At 40.5% G+C, this 15,758-nt stretch overlaps 1 protein-coding gene across 4 annotated transcripts; it reads right to left on the bottom strand.

Moving 5' to 3' along the window:
• Positions 1-3,135: 3,135 nt before the first annotated feature.
• On the bottom strand, positions 3,136-15,758 carry CCDC125 (coiled-coil domain containing 125). 4 transcript variants are annotated; one of them, XM_053408242.1, is made up of 12 exons: positions 15,656-15,758; positions 12,371-12,731; positions 10,616-10,674; positions 10,114-10,200; positions 9,668-9,745; positions 8,904-8,989; positions 8,724-8,806; positions 7,608-7,723; positions 6,870-6,977; positions 5,335-5,509; positions 3,881-4,014; positions 3,136-3,778 (listed from the first exon to the last, which is right to left on the bottom strand). In XM_053408242.1, exons 2-12 carry the CDS (start codon positions 12,690-12,692, stop codon positions 3,437-3,439), a joined length of 1,590 nt encoding a protein of 529 aa, XP_053264217.1. In that variant the 5' UTR covers positions 12,693-12,731; positions 15,656-15,758; the 3' UTR covers positions 3,136-3,436. The 4 variants fall into 4 exon arrangements, with proteins under 4 accessions (XP_053264217.1, XP_053264215.1, XP_053264218.1 ...); XM_053408240.1 differs by having other exon boundaries at positions 12,371-12,786; positions 15,656-15,757; XM_053408243.1 differs by having other exon boundaries at positions 12,548-12,786; positions 15,656-15,757.

Here is a 15,758-nt window from a genome sequence, read left to right as displayed (position 1 = left end):
AAGGATTAGACAAATGCACAGAGAATAAGGTTATCAAGAGCAACTAGCCATGATGACTATGTTCTGTATCCACTTTTGGGAGGAGTATGTCTCAGTAGTAGCAGGTGGTAAGAATCACAAGTGGGCAGAATGCTGTTACACTCAGGTCTTGTTTGCGGGTTTCCCATAGGCATCTGGTTGGCCACTTTGAGAACAGAATGCTGGACTAGATGGGCCATCGGCCTGATCCAGCAGGCACTCATGTTCAGTGCTGCGAAACATAATTCTAAATAAATACATTGTGTTCTGAACAAACTGTAGCAAATATTACTTCTTCAACATACCAAAATATTACAGAATATTTAGGCAAACTCTCAGCTTGGGAGTGTAAATATAATTCATTAATATTTGGCTTTAAATTGTTTGCATTTCTGTATGACTGAAGTATTGAAAGGGAGTCATGCCTAATTACTTAATCACTTCTCCCAAATAATTGTTTTTGTTTACAGCAGCACATCCTAAGCCTTCAGGCTTGATAATCTAATCTAATAGTCAGAATTATGTTAAAGTTTGTGAAAATATTTATTTGCTTTTAATGGCTTTTGGTAAAATAACATCAGGCGATGAAGAAACCATCTGTTTGCAGGTTACACTCATGTGCAATAGAAAACTTAATTTTGTTTTTAAGATGCACAGTGCAGTATTTCAAGGTCATAATCAGTTTTAATTGCCAGCAAATATATGTTAATAATTTGAATTTATTTATCTAACAAAAATTATAGTTTGATTGTCGTAAAGACAATATTAAAATTATAAATAAAACATGTAAACATTTTAAAATAATTATAATAGTAAAACACATCAACATTTGGATAGGCTTGCCTAAATACAAATGTTTTAAGTGGGTACAGTAAAGAGTGCAAATCAACATATATTGATAAACTTAAGGTGTTACGCCATACGTAGTCTGAAGATTGTTTTAAGCACAGGAGCTGAAAATGAGGGGTTTAGATTACTAGAGTGCTTATCTAAGGCAACTGGGACTGTGCAGAGCAGGGATTTTTAAAAAAATGCAAAATGATTTAGGAGGAAGTGGAATTGCCCCACTTGAGAGTTCAAAGAACTTTGTGACAGTAAGAGCTGTTTAGCAGTGAAAACAGACTCCCAGAAGAGGTGGTGGACTCTCCTTCCTTGGAGCTTTTTAATAAGATGTTAGATGGCCATCTGTCATTTAGTTGGCATTCCCGCACTGCAAGGGGGACTGGATGATTCCCAGGATCCCTTCCACCTCTACGATTTTTGAATGATAACCAAGTCTGCACTTAAATCCCTTCTGCAAAATACTAATATTCTGGCAGCATCCTGTGCCACTACAGATGCATATGGCTGACTGTCCCTCCTTAGAAACATTGCAGAACAGTTAAGTAGAAGGGCTATTATGGGCCCCTCCCTCCCTCCCCCCAGCCTGAAGTGATTAAGTGGAGGAACAGGTTGCTCCTGTTTGTGAGAACGTGGCCTTTGTTTCTGTTGTTGCACCACAGTTTGCAGCAGATGGGCCCTGAAAGAGAGAGTATCACCATTTGCTTTTCATTATACAACAAGTAATTTATGCAGACACCTGCTTTTTTTTTGTGTGTGTGTGAAATCCTCTGTAAGTTTTCACACTCGCCAGCGATAAGAAGAGTATTATTCTGGGTGGGTTCCCCCCCCCCTTTTGTATCCTCTCAGCACATACAAATAATGAGTGAAGACAAACAAGACATTTTGTTTAGTTCACAACATTTGGCTGCTGCCAAAGAGCTTTCCCTGTAGTTTGTTTGTCACAGTTACAGGGACAAATTGGAACCGGTCCTTGGCTTTAAGATCTACAGCTGCTCTAATTACATCTAAATGTGCTTGTTAGTCCAGATTAAAATGGCAGCAGGAGACCAGAGCTTTAGGCTCCAAAAGAAAACAAATCTAGCTTCAAAATTAAGACTGCTGTGTACAAGGGAGCATGCAGCAGCTTTTATGGTGAAAATTGGCTTCAAAAACCTGATTGGTACAACTGCCAAAAGCTGTGGGTTTATCCACTCTGAAGTGCTAAATGTGTTTTGTTATCTAGATGTGTGGCTGACTTAACATTGTAGCTAATATCTTAAATCAGGGGTCAGCAACCTTTTTCAGCCATGGTCCAGTCCACCATCCCTCAGACCATGTTGGGGGCTGGACTATATTTTTTGAGGGGGAAATGAACGGATTCCTATGTCCCACAAATAACCCAGAGTTGCATTTTAAATAAAAGCACACATTCTACTCATGTAAAAACACCAGGCAGGCCCCACAAATAACCCAGAGATGCATTTTAAATAAAAGGACACATTCTACTCATGTAAAAACACACTGATTCCCAGACCGTTCGCGGGCCGGAGTTAGAAGGCGATTGGGCCGTATCCGGCCCACGGGCCTTAGGTTGCCTACCCCTGTCTTAAATTAAGGCCACTTTAAAGTCCCTAGCATGTAAAAATGTTACCCTTCCCCAATTGGGGGAGGGATTTGTTCACCTTAATACATGTGACTATGTCAAAATGAGGGGTGTATGAGTGCTAAGGATGCTGTTCTGTCAGCACAGGATTTATCCTTGTACAACAAAATCTCCCCCCTCCCCCCCAATCTGTTCCGAAGGTTTCCCAAGCCTCCAGAGTAAATTTGGGGGCAGTGGGATGTACATGAGGGGAATTGTCTCTTTACACTAGTGCTAATCCTTGCATTCGCACTTTTATTTAGTTGAATACTGCCCATAGTTTTGACACACTCTTAAATTATAAATGACATTACTTAATTTTTAAAATAGCAGGGAATCAATTAATTTATGATCAGCAGAGGAAAAAATTGTACCCAACGTGCTAAACCATACATCAGAACTGACCCACTGAAATGAATAGACTTAAAAGTCTACTGATTTTAGTGGATCTAGTCCCTATGTATGTATGTGGATACACAACCCAGAATCTCTTTATCTTACAGTAAACATTCTCATAGCATAGAAGTTCGTTCATTTGATCATGAAATAGTGCTTTCAAAAATACATCTGCCCCCAATTCCATCATAGCATAAAATACACAGGCATTACGTACAAGCAAACTATTTACAAATACCTACATTAAGTGTACATTCAGGTTTTTTTTGCAATTATTTTAATTGGTGAAAAATGCTTAAAATCACTCTAATAAAAAGGTTCCCTGAATTATGATGACAGAATTACAGCCCAAACCAGGGGCTCTGTTGACACACAAGAACTTCTGCCTGTTGACTTCTATGTATCACAGTGATGAGGGACCTGGAAGTCAATTGAAAGCCCATCCACGCAAGCGCATATGAATCTTAAATCAGTCTTGAGCGTTAAAGAGGTGTGTTGCCTCTGTCATCACCCACCCCCTTCTAAGCTCTACCCTCCCCTGTAGAGCAGTCAGTATTTTCAGTTTTGATCAGCTGCTTCCTCTGCTGAATGCACATAATTTTCTTCAGGTGTTGGGGAACAAGAACTTTTAGACGTACAGTTCAGCATTCTGGTGGGAGATGTGTGGGAAATAGAGCAGGAGCAATCTTGAGCACCGCATGTCTGGCAACTCGAACACACAGGAAGAGCTGACTTTGGGGGCTCTGAATCATCTTTGCACTGATTACTGCTAAGAGCAAGCTCTTCTGAAAATGTGCTTTCCTTATTCTGCTGCAAACTATCTTCTTTCTCTTCCAGGGCACGAGCAAGCATATAACTAACTTTTCTTTGATGGGCCAAAGCTTCCTCCTTATCATTCAGCTGTAAAAATCAATTAAAAAATAAAATAAACAATATTTATTTTTACAGAGATAAAAGAACACCATTAATAATGCCCTCTATGAAGCCATACAAGTTACCAACCAAGTCTATCAGCATCCTAATGATTTCCTGTGGATTATCCAATTCTTCTATTTTCTTGCTGTCAGTGCTGGAAGCAAGCATGCCCGTCAACTTTCGCCCCGAGCTTTTCCTATTCCCTTGAAATGTGAAAGCACCTGAGGGGAAAAAATAACATTCACATTTAAGTTCTGATCTTTGAGACATTCTAAACAACAACCACCTTTTTAAAGCCCAAATAAAATTAAGCCTAAAACTAATATACCACTGGAAAACTGAGGCTGTTACCAAACGAAAATAAATGGCGTACATCTATAATCCAGCTTCCAAAAGTACACATGCTTTTTGGTGGTGACTGCTACACTTTTAATAGACAAAATAATAACCAGCACGGATAGAACAAAAAGAATAGAGCAAAATGTTCTGCAGTTAAAGTGAATAAACGGAGAACAGTAGAGTGCTAGTAATGAAGGCCAAAATATGCTGATCTTAGATAACATGTTTTGAATCCTCATTCTAAAATAGTTATTCATAGTCTGTTACAGGGATAGCCAATGTGGTGCCCTCCAAACATTGTTGGGCTCGGACTCCCATTAATCCCACTTGGCAAAACCAAAGGCCAGGGATGATTGGCGCTCCAAAGGTTGGCTACCCCTGCTCTACTATTAAGCTTCAATATCCTACCAGAAAGGCAATAATACAGGGGTGAGAAGAGAAGAAATGTATGCAGGTGCTTGAAAGAGGGAGGAGAAATTGCAATAAACTGGGAGAAAATTATATGAACTCCAAAAAGGAAACGAACTGTTTATTACTTTAGTTCACTCACTGGTGGATGAATCTTCCCCCATCATTCAAAATACTCATTTTTTAAAGCAGATTGCAATCATAAGATCACACTTTTATCATATTGAATATCACCACATGCAAATTATACATGTGCCAGAAAAATGCTTCCTGTGGTCTTTTAACTTGACATTTATTTTATTGGACATAATCCAGCATATTTAACACCACCACCACCAGCTTGGAGAGATTACTCTATAATTTTTCATAGCTGTCTCCCTGTAAAGACCTTTTCCCAGATAATGAATAAGTGAGATTCAGAAGGTTTCAAATAAGATATCATGAACTTTGGCTGTGATGTTTGAACAAGACCATTGTGCTTTGAGGTGATATATAAAAGTTCTCTCTTTGGTGATGTTATCTGTGATGGCTCATTGATCTACTGCTCTTCATGAGATGAGCAGTAATCAAGCAATTAATATGCATGAACCAGCCTTAAATTATCTTGGTAGGGACTGCTTTGCCACTCTGTATGCATGCAGCATGGTTAGCTACTATGAAACTCAGGTCAGCAAATGTATGATGTCAAACAGTAGGTTTTAGGTTTATTCGAATAGGTTTTATACAAAACAAAAAATGCAAATTCTGGGCTACTTTCAGTACCACTAAGAATCATGCAGCATGGAGAAAATTACCATCGTCTTTTATGTTTTTCCAGTTGAATCGTTTCTTGTCTTTTCTGCAGATCTTATTCATCTGTGCGAGTCCCAGAGCCTGGTCCCTCCTCCGCATCAGCTGCTGCTCAAATGCAATTCTGAAGGCATCTGCCATAATATATGCTTCTTCTTTACTCTTCTTCAGAAGCTCAAACTAGGTTGTTGTTTTTTAAGATTGAGAAAAGGTTCAGATGACGTTCAAAAAAAGAGTAAATGATTCCACATTTTGGAGCTTTTTCAGTCATTCAGTCCCAGTACATTGGTATGGCAACTGCTTCCCCAAATGAAGTAGAGCTATACACACACAGTCACTGGGTGACCAGAAAATTTAATTCTAACAATTGTCTGGGAAAACCTCTGCCACAGGATTGACATTTAACAACAAAAACAATAATAAAAATGGCTGTCCACACAGGGAGGCACTTTGTTCTTTGTTTACCATGGAACTGGTCTACACCTTGTGCTAGGATGCAGAATCAAAGGTAAAGAGTACTAGAGTTGCTACAAAAATAAGTATCACCTACTACTGCTCCCTATAAAATCCTCCTGCTTAGGCAGCAAACACACCCATACTTTTTCTCTGTGTGGAACAGCAACCAAGAAAGCAGAGACAGAGAGACTTCTAGAAACAGTTATTGGCTACCAAACCTAGGCAACTTTTTGGGACACATCCAAAGTCTGCTTTCTGAGTTGCATTAACGGATTTCATCATTTAGCCTAAGGAGGGCTGCACAAAGATAATGAGATGTGCCTACAAGAAAATAGCATTGATTCAGAAGAAGCTTCTTCCATTAGAGCATGGGTAGGCAAACTAAGGCCCGCAGGCCAGATCAGGCCCAATTGCCTTCTGGATCCAGCTCGCAGACGGTCCAGGAATTGCTGCGTGGATCGCCAGCATGTGCGTTCTTTCCCTCTCCCTCACACGGCGCCACCGCTGCCTCCTCCCTCCCTCCTCCTGCCTCCTCCCTGCCCTGCCTAGAGGAGGAAGGGGGCTGGGCTTTGTTGGTGCCAGCAGCAGCAGCGCTTGAGCGGCCACCATTTTAAGCAGCCCCTCTCGGGAGCCCTTTCGCGTGCTGCTCATAGTCCTTCCGCTTGCAAGACACAGGTAAGCAGCCGCCGGGGCTCGTGGTGCTCTTGCATCATTCCCCCCCCCCAAATATAGTCTGGCCCCCCACAAGGTCTAGGGGCAGTAGACTGGCTCCCTGCTGAAAGTTTGCTGACCCTTGCATTAGATCCATCTTTGGATCCATCCCATTTTTTTCCCCATAGGCTCCCCTTGTCTAAATATACTCTTATGCATTGGGCCGCTAATATGTATACAGTACATATATAAATAATAATACAAGTTTTAGATATCTGTCATCATAAAAAGGAAAATGCATTGACATATCAGCTGCCTAAACACTGTATTTTTAAGCTTGCATCATTTTGAACAATTTCACACATGGGAAGTGCCTTCTACACATCTTCATTAAAAGGGACAACAATGCTACTTTCAGTCCAAGCATAAATACCTCTTGTTTAAGCTGAAGCAGTTGTTTTCGAGTCGCCGCTGACATTTTTGCACAGGAGCATGGCTCTCCCTCAAGACCACTGCAAGTGCAAGCTCCAAGTACTGCCAGCTTCAAATTCAAATGCACACCATTATTGATTATTATTTTTTTTTTACAAAACACAGAATAAGGGTGGACTTCTACATCTTCATACAAGTTATATTACTGGCTTGGATCCAGAGCGGCCCTTTAGAACAGAAGGACTGCTTCCATTTCCAGAAGTTACTACAATCTAATAGAAGCTCCCATTCATGAAAGGTAGAGACGATTTTCTCTGATTCCCCTTCTGCCTCATGCACCTTCTTCCAGAGTATCCTCCAACTCTCATGGGAAGATTATCAGGTAGTGTAGGTGGGGATCAACGAAAAATCACCTCTCACCTATCCCCCACCCAGCCCCAACATTCCATTACTGTAACTAAAATCAGTATCAAACTCATTATGAGCTCCTGGGCTTGTCTATTTTCAATTTCTCCTTTTCACAGCTCGAAAAAATTTGTAGAAGATCAGCTTGGGGCAGACTGGTCTAGGAAGAAAGAGGGAGCGAGCAATGGTATTTCATGAACTGGATAAGATCCCAAGTCCAAATGGAGGAGGGAAAATAGTAGCCGAAAGAACTGAAGCCTCTGCCCTTCCACTTCATTCTCAAAGTAACTGGTATCAGCAAAAGATTCAAACAAAGCAATTTTAATATACACACCTCAAGTCCTGTTATCTCTGTAAAACCACTCTTGCTAAGGGACATGTTCTCCTGAACAATCTTCCGCTGTTTTGTATCTAGGACAGCGAGAATCTCCAAGTGCTGTCGTTCCAAAACTGTAAAATTTAATATTGAGCAAGGAAACAGTTTGTGAAATTTCCAATCAGCTTCTTTTGCTTCAAATCCTCACTTACGTAATTTTCAAATTTAATAGGGTTTGATTCTTCATTTACTAACTTGTGGGGTATACACAAAATAAAGGAGCTTAATTTCTGAACAAAGAGCTCAAACTCGCATACAAGTTTATGTTGGAAGCTTCCCTAGTCTCAGATTTTGTGGAATTGGTTGAGGTCACACACTAAGGAGGAAAAGGCTCTTTACAAAGCACTAGTTTTATAATCTCATATATTATGGACTGAAGATTCTGCATTTGAAGCAGGTTCGAAGCTGTGGTTTACTAAACTATGCTGAAATTATGTGTCAATAAGTGTTGCCAGAGGCAATATTAAACATTGAGGGCCAGTGATGGCATAGCGGCTTAGAGTGACAGATTAGGACTAGGGAGATTCAGGTTCAAATCCCTTCTCAGCTATGAAGCTCAATAGGTGACTTTCAGCCGCTTGCCATCTCACCTAAGCTACCTAGGTGAGTACATGACAATGCTAATCTTATTGCTAACTGCATCAATGCAACATGCAAAATCCTAAATTCCAGTATATTCAGTGGGTAAGAATGCATAATTTCAACATTATGCTTCTAAGCGCGACATGATGTTCAAATCCTTTCAAGAGTACAAACAAAAGTTTAAGACGAAGACATTATGTCTAAATGATTTGAAGAACTTTACAATTATATGTTTTAACAACTTGCATTTTGGAAAATACATTTGTTTAACTTACTCTTGGAATATCTTGTTTCTTTTGTGACTTACAATGCAATGGCCTTTGGCTAAAAACAATAAATATTGGACTAATATATTCTGCATCATAGAAAGTTAAACTGAACACAGTACACTTTTCAAAAAAGATTAGTCTTTGCTTTTTTGCATCTAAGATAAAGGTAAGAAACACAATTTCTTTAAAAGGCAAAGAACTGAAAAAGGTGGAGCATACTTACATTCATTTTCAGACTTTAGTGTTTTAACTTCATCAGTTTTCAATTTCAGTGTTTCCTTAAGTGCAGCATTTTCACAATAAATTCTGTTGACAATGGCAACAAATGACATGTTTTTAAATCATACCTCAAACGTATGCTTCTATATATTGCAAAACTGAAGTATTACTTTGGTATATATACCTGTCATATTTTTCTGCCCAAGACTCTTCTGTATTTTTGAATTTCTCCTGATTAATTTTTATTTCCCACTGTAGAACATTTATTTCCTATAAACAGTAAAATGTTAATATTAGAAGAAAGCAGGACAATATTCCATAATTTGAACATTTCAAACACCCCTGACTGTGGACTTAGTGCTCTCCTGTTCACTTTTCCTGATGAAATCTAGGATTGCAGTCAATTGTTTGTCTAAAAATACTGAGTCAGCAACTTTAGATAACTACTGATGAAAGACAAAATGTCTAGGAATGTTCTATGTATCCACACATTCATGCAATCAGTCTACTGCATTAATGTGAAAATTGATTTTCTAGTTTTCACTATTGTGGAGAAAAACTTGAAAATCTGTGGGCACAGTGTTCGCTAAAAGAGAAGAATCAAACAGTTCTTCCCATGGAATAAAAACTCTGTGCTCTGAAATCTCCGAATTATCCAGACACATCTTTTCCAATAAGTATTCCAGCAAACTATTACAACTGTACTAAATAAAATATTGTAAATAAAAGACAATTCAACAAAGATGTGCAGTGCAGTGCCATGCATATTTACTGAGAAGTAAATTGCAGTGTTCAGTGGATCTTTTTGCCCAGTAAGGGTTGTAGTCTTAAGCATGCTTAGTCCATTGAAATCAAGTATGTTTTGGATTTTTGCTTTAGGGCTGCAATCCCATACACATCTCAGCTATTTTTGCCCCTCTTCAGAGAAAGAATAAGGTATAGTCTTACCTTTTCTAAAGCTCTCTTCTGCTGCTCTGTTTTTTTAAACACCGCTTTAGTATGACAAGTGGCTTTATCCAGCACTGCCTGAGAAATAAAAATTTTAAAAGCTGAACTATTATGTCTCGCATAATATTATGTCTCGCAGATCATACTAAAAGTGAAAACATATGTATCAATCAGTGGCAGACTTCAAATTTCAGAGGCTCCCTACTGCCTCTCACACTCTAATACAACACTGTTATGGCGCCCCCTGCAGCACAGAACCCAGTGCATCTGAACTGGTCACGCTACCCTAAAACTGCCTCTGCATCAAATAAGGAACTGGTCACCAACATCAGTAATAAAACCATAATGGTGAAGAACAGCTGTCTCATTTGCATAACAGTACATGTACAATTTGAAAAATGCTACATTACAAATTTCATGTAAATTCATATATATTAGCAAGTTACCATGCTCTGCAGAATTTTTAGTGCTTGCTCTTTGCCTTCAAGTTGTCTTTGAGATGCTTCCAATTCAACTCTTAAAACTTCTATTTCCTGGGTACGAATAAAGTCAGGTTGAGTAAACAAAAATATTGGCATCATACAGAGACTTTCTGCTATGTGTGGATGGGACACCCGCTTGTGTGATTGGAAGGATTTCTCCCTCAGGCTGCAGCCCCATCTCCACACCATCTCCCACACTGTTCTGGAGGGTTCCCTGGCCAGCAGAAAAGGCTCCTGCTTAAGCCATCAACCAAGGCAACCAAGGCGGCTTCAGTGCCATAACCAGGCCTAAAGCCAGACCGAAATGGATCCAGAAAATCCACTTCCTCCAAATATGGGTGAAGCTGGACTTCTACTACTCTCTCAACACCATGCCCCATATTTGCTATTGCTTCTGGGTCTAGGAACATCCTATTAATGAGAAAAATAAGGTTCCAAATTAAGTCTTGCCAAGACAGGCACTTACCTCTTCAGCTTCTTGAAGGTGTTGTATTAATTCTTCATTTGATGCCTCAGAGTTAGATTCTGTGTGCATTCATAATAGAAAAAGCGTCCTGGTTTGAAACTAATAGGATAGCATGCTTATTTTTAAGTGCTTTTTTAAAACGTTAAAAAAAGAACTTGAAAAGCACCAGCTGTTTCTCAAAACTATGGTAATTTGCCCTCCCCTTGCACTTTTATGTAATAAGCATTTAATACACCACTTCTTAAGTTTCAAGAAATAGCATCTGATTGTTGGAAGGAGAGAAAAAAACCACATTGGGCATCTCCTAATGGTGGAGGGGGGTGGGGAAAGGATGCAAAAGAACTTTAGATCAAAAGGTAAAGTTAAATCAACACTAACTTATTTAATGGCTAACCACACATTTGTTTGTCTCCATGCTGAGCTGTCCAGCACATGAGGTGCGGTAAAGCACCAGACTCAGGCAATGGAGACAGAAGAGATGGCTCTCTGTCCACACTACTGCTTCCAGAACACACACACAAACACACACACACCCTCACTGGCAAGAGGGAGGCATTCTGGGTTGCAGAGAACGCTTTGTGGAACAGCTTGGCTCCCACCAACTTTGGTGAGAGCTGAAGTGTTCTAGCAGCAGAAGTGGGGAGAGCTGAGCCCATTCAGCAGATGGGGCAGGAGGCGGCAATTTCCGGTTTACCTCAGGTGGCAAAACGGGATGAGCCACCCATGTCTCCATGCATGCGTGGAACTATGTTTCAAGAGATGTATAAACAAAAGAAAAACTTGGGACACATGCACTCTAATGGAGATTCCTTAAAATAAAATAAAAGTAAAACTGAGGTGGGGAGGGGAGTTCACCAAAAGGCAAAGCAAGGAAGTGAAACATCAGAGAGCAGCTGATCTCTTTTAAAAAGGAACAAAGGGGTGGGGGAATGCAATACTCAAAGGACAAATTTCAAAATAACTGCCTGCAACACTTGCACAGTCATAATCCATACAGAACTCCAACTTGCGCTGGAAGCAATAGTTTTCTGGGAAAAGGAAATTGTATTTCCTCAGCAACATCCAGTTATTGTTTTGAATATTTGAAAAATGAGTTTCCTCCCCAAAATGGAATCTCACTCATGTTACAATCCAGTGAGACACTACTGTACACTGCGGCCTTGGAGATAAATGAGACTACATTAATCTCTTTCTTGCTTGGAATCTACAAGCTGGACTGCATCATTAGAAGCCTAGCACCCAAATGGTTGAGTCAACAAATAAGTGCTTAGTGTGCTGACTGATACACCAGTCCCCTGTACAGCACTGTTTACAACTTATATAAAGCCTTAAATGCTGCCTCCTCTCCTCTCTTGTGATCCACTGGAATCTCTCATTTTTTACAGGAAAACTTGTAAAACAGTAGACATGCAAGGTCTAATATTTTGAATTCAGTTATTATAGCTTCTGTTTAAGTCAACATGCTTAAGCACACACAACTGGGTCAACACTATCCATCATACATATATCTTACATTCCTTGTTTTTGTTTTGAACACCTACAGGAATAGGTGAAAAGCTCAGTATAACTGAAAATTTGAAACCAGCATTTTAGGTGGTGCAATAAACTGTTTCGCCTGCTGCTCTATATTTGTTGTTCTGTGGTACTTACATGCTCCTGGAGATGTTTATGAATTAAGTATCTTAATAGCAACATTTACGTGCTGTATGAAGAATACAAAATGGTCCAAAAGTTTGGATTGAACTAAAACCTTACCAGAGCTGTTTTGTCGGTTGCAGCTACGAAATGCATTGATTCCCATTTTTTTGACTGACGTGTCATTCAAACTGTTACACCTTGAGCAACGAAAAACTGTTGCATCACATTCTTCTCCTTTTTTTGGCAGCATAAACGGACTGAAGCTTTTCCTTGCTGAACCTCTTCTAGGCATACCTGGGTGTGCGCTGAAGCTTTCTGGTTCATACATATCACTTTGCCTTCTAATGAGTCCATTTCCCAAATCTCCACATGCCATGTCATCATCTTCACCTTCTGAGGTCATACCCAGTTTGTTCTGCAATGACACTGCTTCACTCATTGGCAACACAAATAGCTTCTTATTTCAAGCTAGCAGTGCCTTTGTTTAAATACAAAAGCTTTGTTTAAACACAAACACGTCAGGGAAAGTTGTGCTGGAAAATAAATGAATAAAAACGAATAATTATGCTATAACAAAACTAAAGATGTCTCGGTTTCTTTAACAGCCACTTCCGCCATTTCTAGACGGCAGCAAATAGTTTTTTTACACTGTACTAAGATTTTCCTAAATAACCCATGCTTACTAATTACAGGAAGCATTTCCTGCAAATTAAACACATGTATTGTTAGTACTGATTTCAAAGCACGACTGCAAAATAAGATTCCAAGAACTTAAAAGCATATCAGTGTAATCTTATGCCTTGCTGGCAGGACCATAAACACACCCAGCCACTTTGTTTACTTTAAAATGTAATAAAAAAGAAAGCATTGTTTAACTTACAATCCAACAACTGCAAAAGTCACATCAAGACCTATGTGGAATTGAGTTCTTGTATGAAATGTGCATATTACACTATGTTATTGCTTTCCTAGTTCTCTTTAATAGAATCCAGCCATTTATAACATCCTCACAAAGGAACTCTGAATACTTGGCTGCTTTTTTTTTTTTTAGCAAATAATGTTAAGAGGAAGCATTTATAGAAAACCCTCCCTTCATTAAAAATGTCTTCTTATGCTGTTTTTGCACACGTACATTTAACTTTAGTAAACCATTTTGAATGTGTGCTGCTTGTTTTTAAGAAAACAAAATGGAACTTCTGTTCACCTACCCTTTAGAGACTGATTTAGACATAAATATAGTGATAGGAAGAGCTTGTCTTCTGCACATCCATTGTAAATATCACAGTATGAAACAAGGTGATGAGTAACATTGTGTATACATTGTCCCATAATGCTTACAATTTAGGCACACTTAATTTGGGGTGTCGGGGAAGGAAGCTAGTTTGTTAACATGTAGTCTTAGTTGGTATCTAAGGTGCTACTGGACAATTTTTAAATTTTTAAAATTTATTTTGCCTGCCTCAAACCAACACGGCTACCACCTGAATCTAGAATCACAGAATCATAGAATTGTAGAGTTGGAAGGGACCTGGAGGATCATCCACTCCAACCCCCTGCAGTGCAGGAATATGCAGCTGTCCCATACGGGAATCAAACTTGCAACCTTAGGGTTATCAGAATCACACTTGTATCAACAAAAAGCATTAAGCACTGCTCATTTCTCATTAGAATGCCACACAGTTAGTTTTATATTTGAAACAACAAGCATTTTATATTTATCAAGTACACAATGAGCAAAGCATATTTATCTGCAGGGATCGTTGCTCGATCCCTGCTCCTACCAACCTAGCAGTTTGAAATCTGGGAAGGTAAACGGCATTTCTGTGCGCTGCTCTGGTTCGCCAGAAGCTGCTTAGTCATGCTGGCCACATGACCTGGAAGCTGTCTATGGACAAACGCCGATTCCCTCGGCCTATAGAGTAAGATGAGCGCCGCAACCCAGAGTTGTCTGCGACTGGACCTAATGGTCAGGGGTCCCTTTAGCTTTACTTATATAGCTAGCAAGTGACTGGCTGTGGCTCAGTGATAGAGCATCTGCTTTCCATGCAAAAGACCCCAGGCTTCATCCTCAGCATCTCTAGGTAGGGCTGGGAGAGAGGCATGTTTGAAATCCTGAAATGCTACCAATCAGTGCTGACAATGTTGAGTTACATGGACCCATGGTCTGACTCATTATAAGGTGGTTTCCTGATGTCTTAACATTCCATGGTAAATCCAATACGGTGGTACCTCGGGTTAAGTACTTAATTCGTTCTGGAGGTCTGTTCTTAACCTGCAGCACCACTTTAGCTAATGGGGCCTCCTGCTGCTGCGCCGCCAGAGCCCAATTTCTGTTCTCATCCTGAAGCAAAGTTCTTAACCTGAGGTACTATTTCTGGGTTAGCAGAGTCTGTAACCTGAAGTGTATGTAACCTGAAGCATGTGTAACCCGAGGTACCACTGTACTGCAAAACACCCCTTACTGCTGCATAACTATACAGCAACAGGCATTTTATATTTATAATGTACACAGTTATAAGATTCTTCATATTTATGTACAGTTGTAGCTGGCAGAAAAGCCAGAAATGCATGGGCCCAAGATTACAGAACATACCTTATCGCTGCAGAATCATACAATGGGTCCCCTTTACTTATTTTAGGGCTTCCCAGAATAAAGAACTTATCCTCTAATTATCTCTTTCATGGGTAGCTCAGTTGACTAGAGTGTGATGCTGACAATGTCAAGGTTGCGTGTTCAATCCCGCCTAAGGGACAGCTGCATATTCCTGCATTGCAGGGGGTTAGACGAGATGATTCTCAGGATCCCTTCCAACTCTGTGATTCTATCAATCAATTATGACAACACTTTAAGCAGGGCTTTCTCTTCTGTTTCCCCCCTTTTCTTTAAAAAGCTGCATGCCCAACCAACATTCAACAGGTGCAGCTTTGAGCATCACTGGCGTCTCCATACAGGGCAAAACTGTGATCTGCTGAAGGTCTCCCTTTGCCACCAATATTAAAAGGTACAGGAAAGAAAGGCAAGGAAAGCTCCCCGTCGGAGTTGCAGGGGCAACGCAAAATCTCAGAGGGCGCCTGAGCTGAGCGCACGCAGCTCCCGCCAACGCGAATTCTGACTAAAAAGAGAACGCGAAGCTTTACGAAGAAGTGTGCATGCACACGAAAGCTTACACCCAGAACAAACTTAGTTGGTCTCTAAGGACAATTTTTTAATTTTTAAAATTTATTTCCTTTCACGAAAGAGCGCGTAGCACGAGCCTCCGGGGCTTCCCTTCGCGCCACATGCATAGAACCCCGACGCCCCACGGCTCGGCCCCTCCTCGGCCCCCCTTTTCCTCTCCCACCGGGCCGAGCTTTCCAGAGCTGCGGGCCTCCGCGCGCAAGCCAAGCCCGCCGCAGACCCACCTGGCCGGCGAGGCGAGCAGGGCTTCCTCCTTCCCTCCAGTCCAGCCGTCGCCCTTCCCGGTCCGTCCCTCAGTTCCTCCCGGCCTCCCTCCGGGGCAGGGCT

This window comes from Podarcis raffonei, chromosome 11, assembly GCF_027172205.1.
Source record: "Podarcis raffonei isolate rPodRaf1 chromosome 11, rPodRaf1.pri, whole genome shotgun sequence".
In the NCBI taxonomy this organism is placed as follows: domain Eukaryota; kingdom Metazoa; phylum Chordata; class Lepidosauria; order Squamata; family Lacertidae; genus Podarcis; species Podarcis raffonei.
Note: the sequence above shows the minus strand (reverse complement) of the source record. Positions and strands in the feature narration are given on the sequence as shown.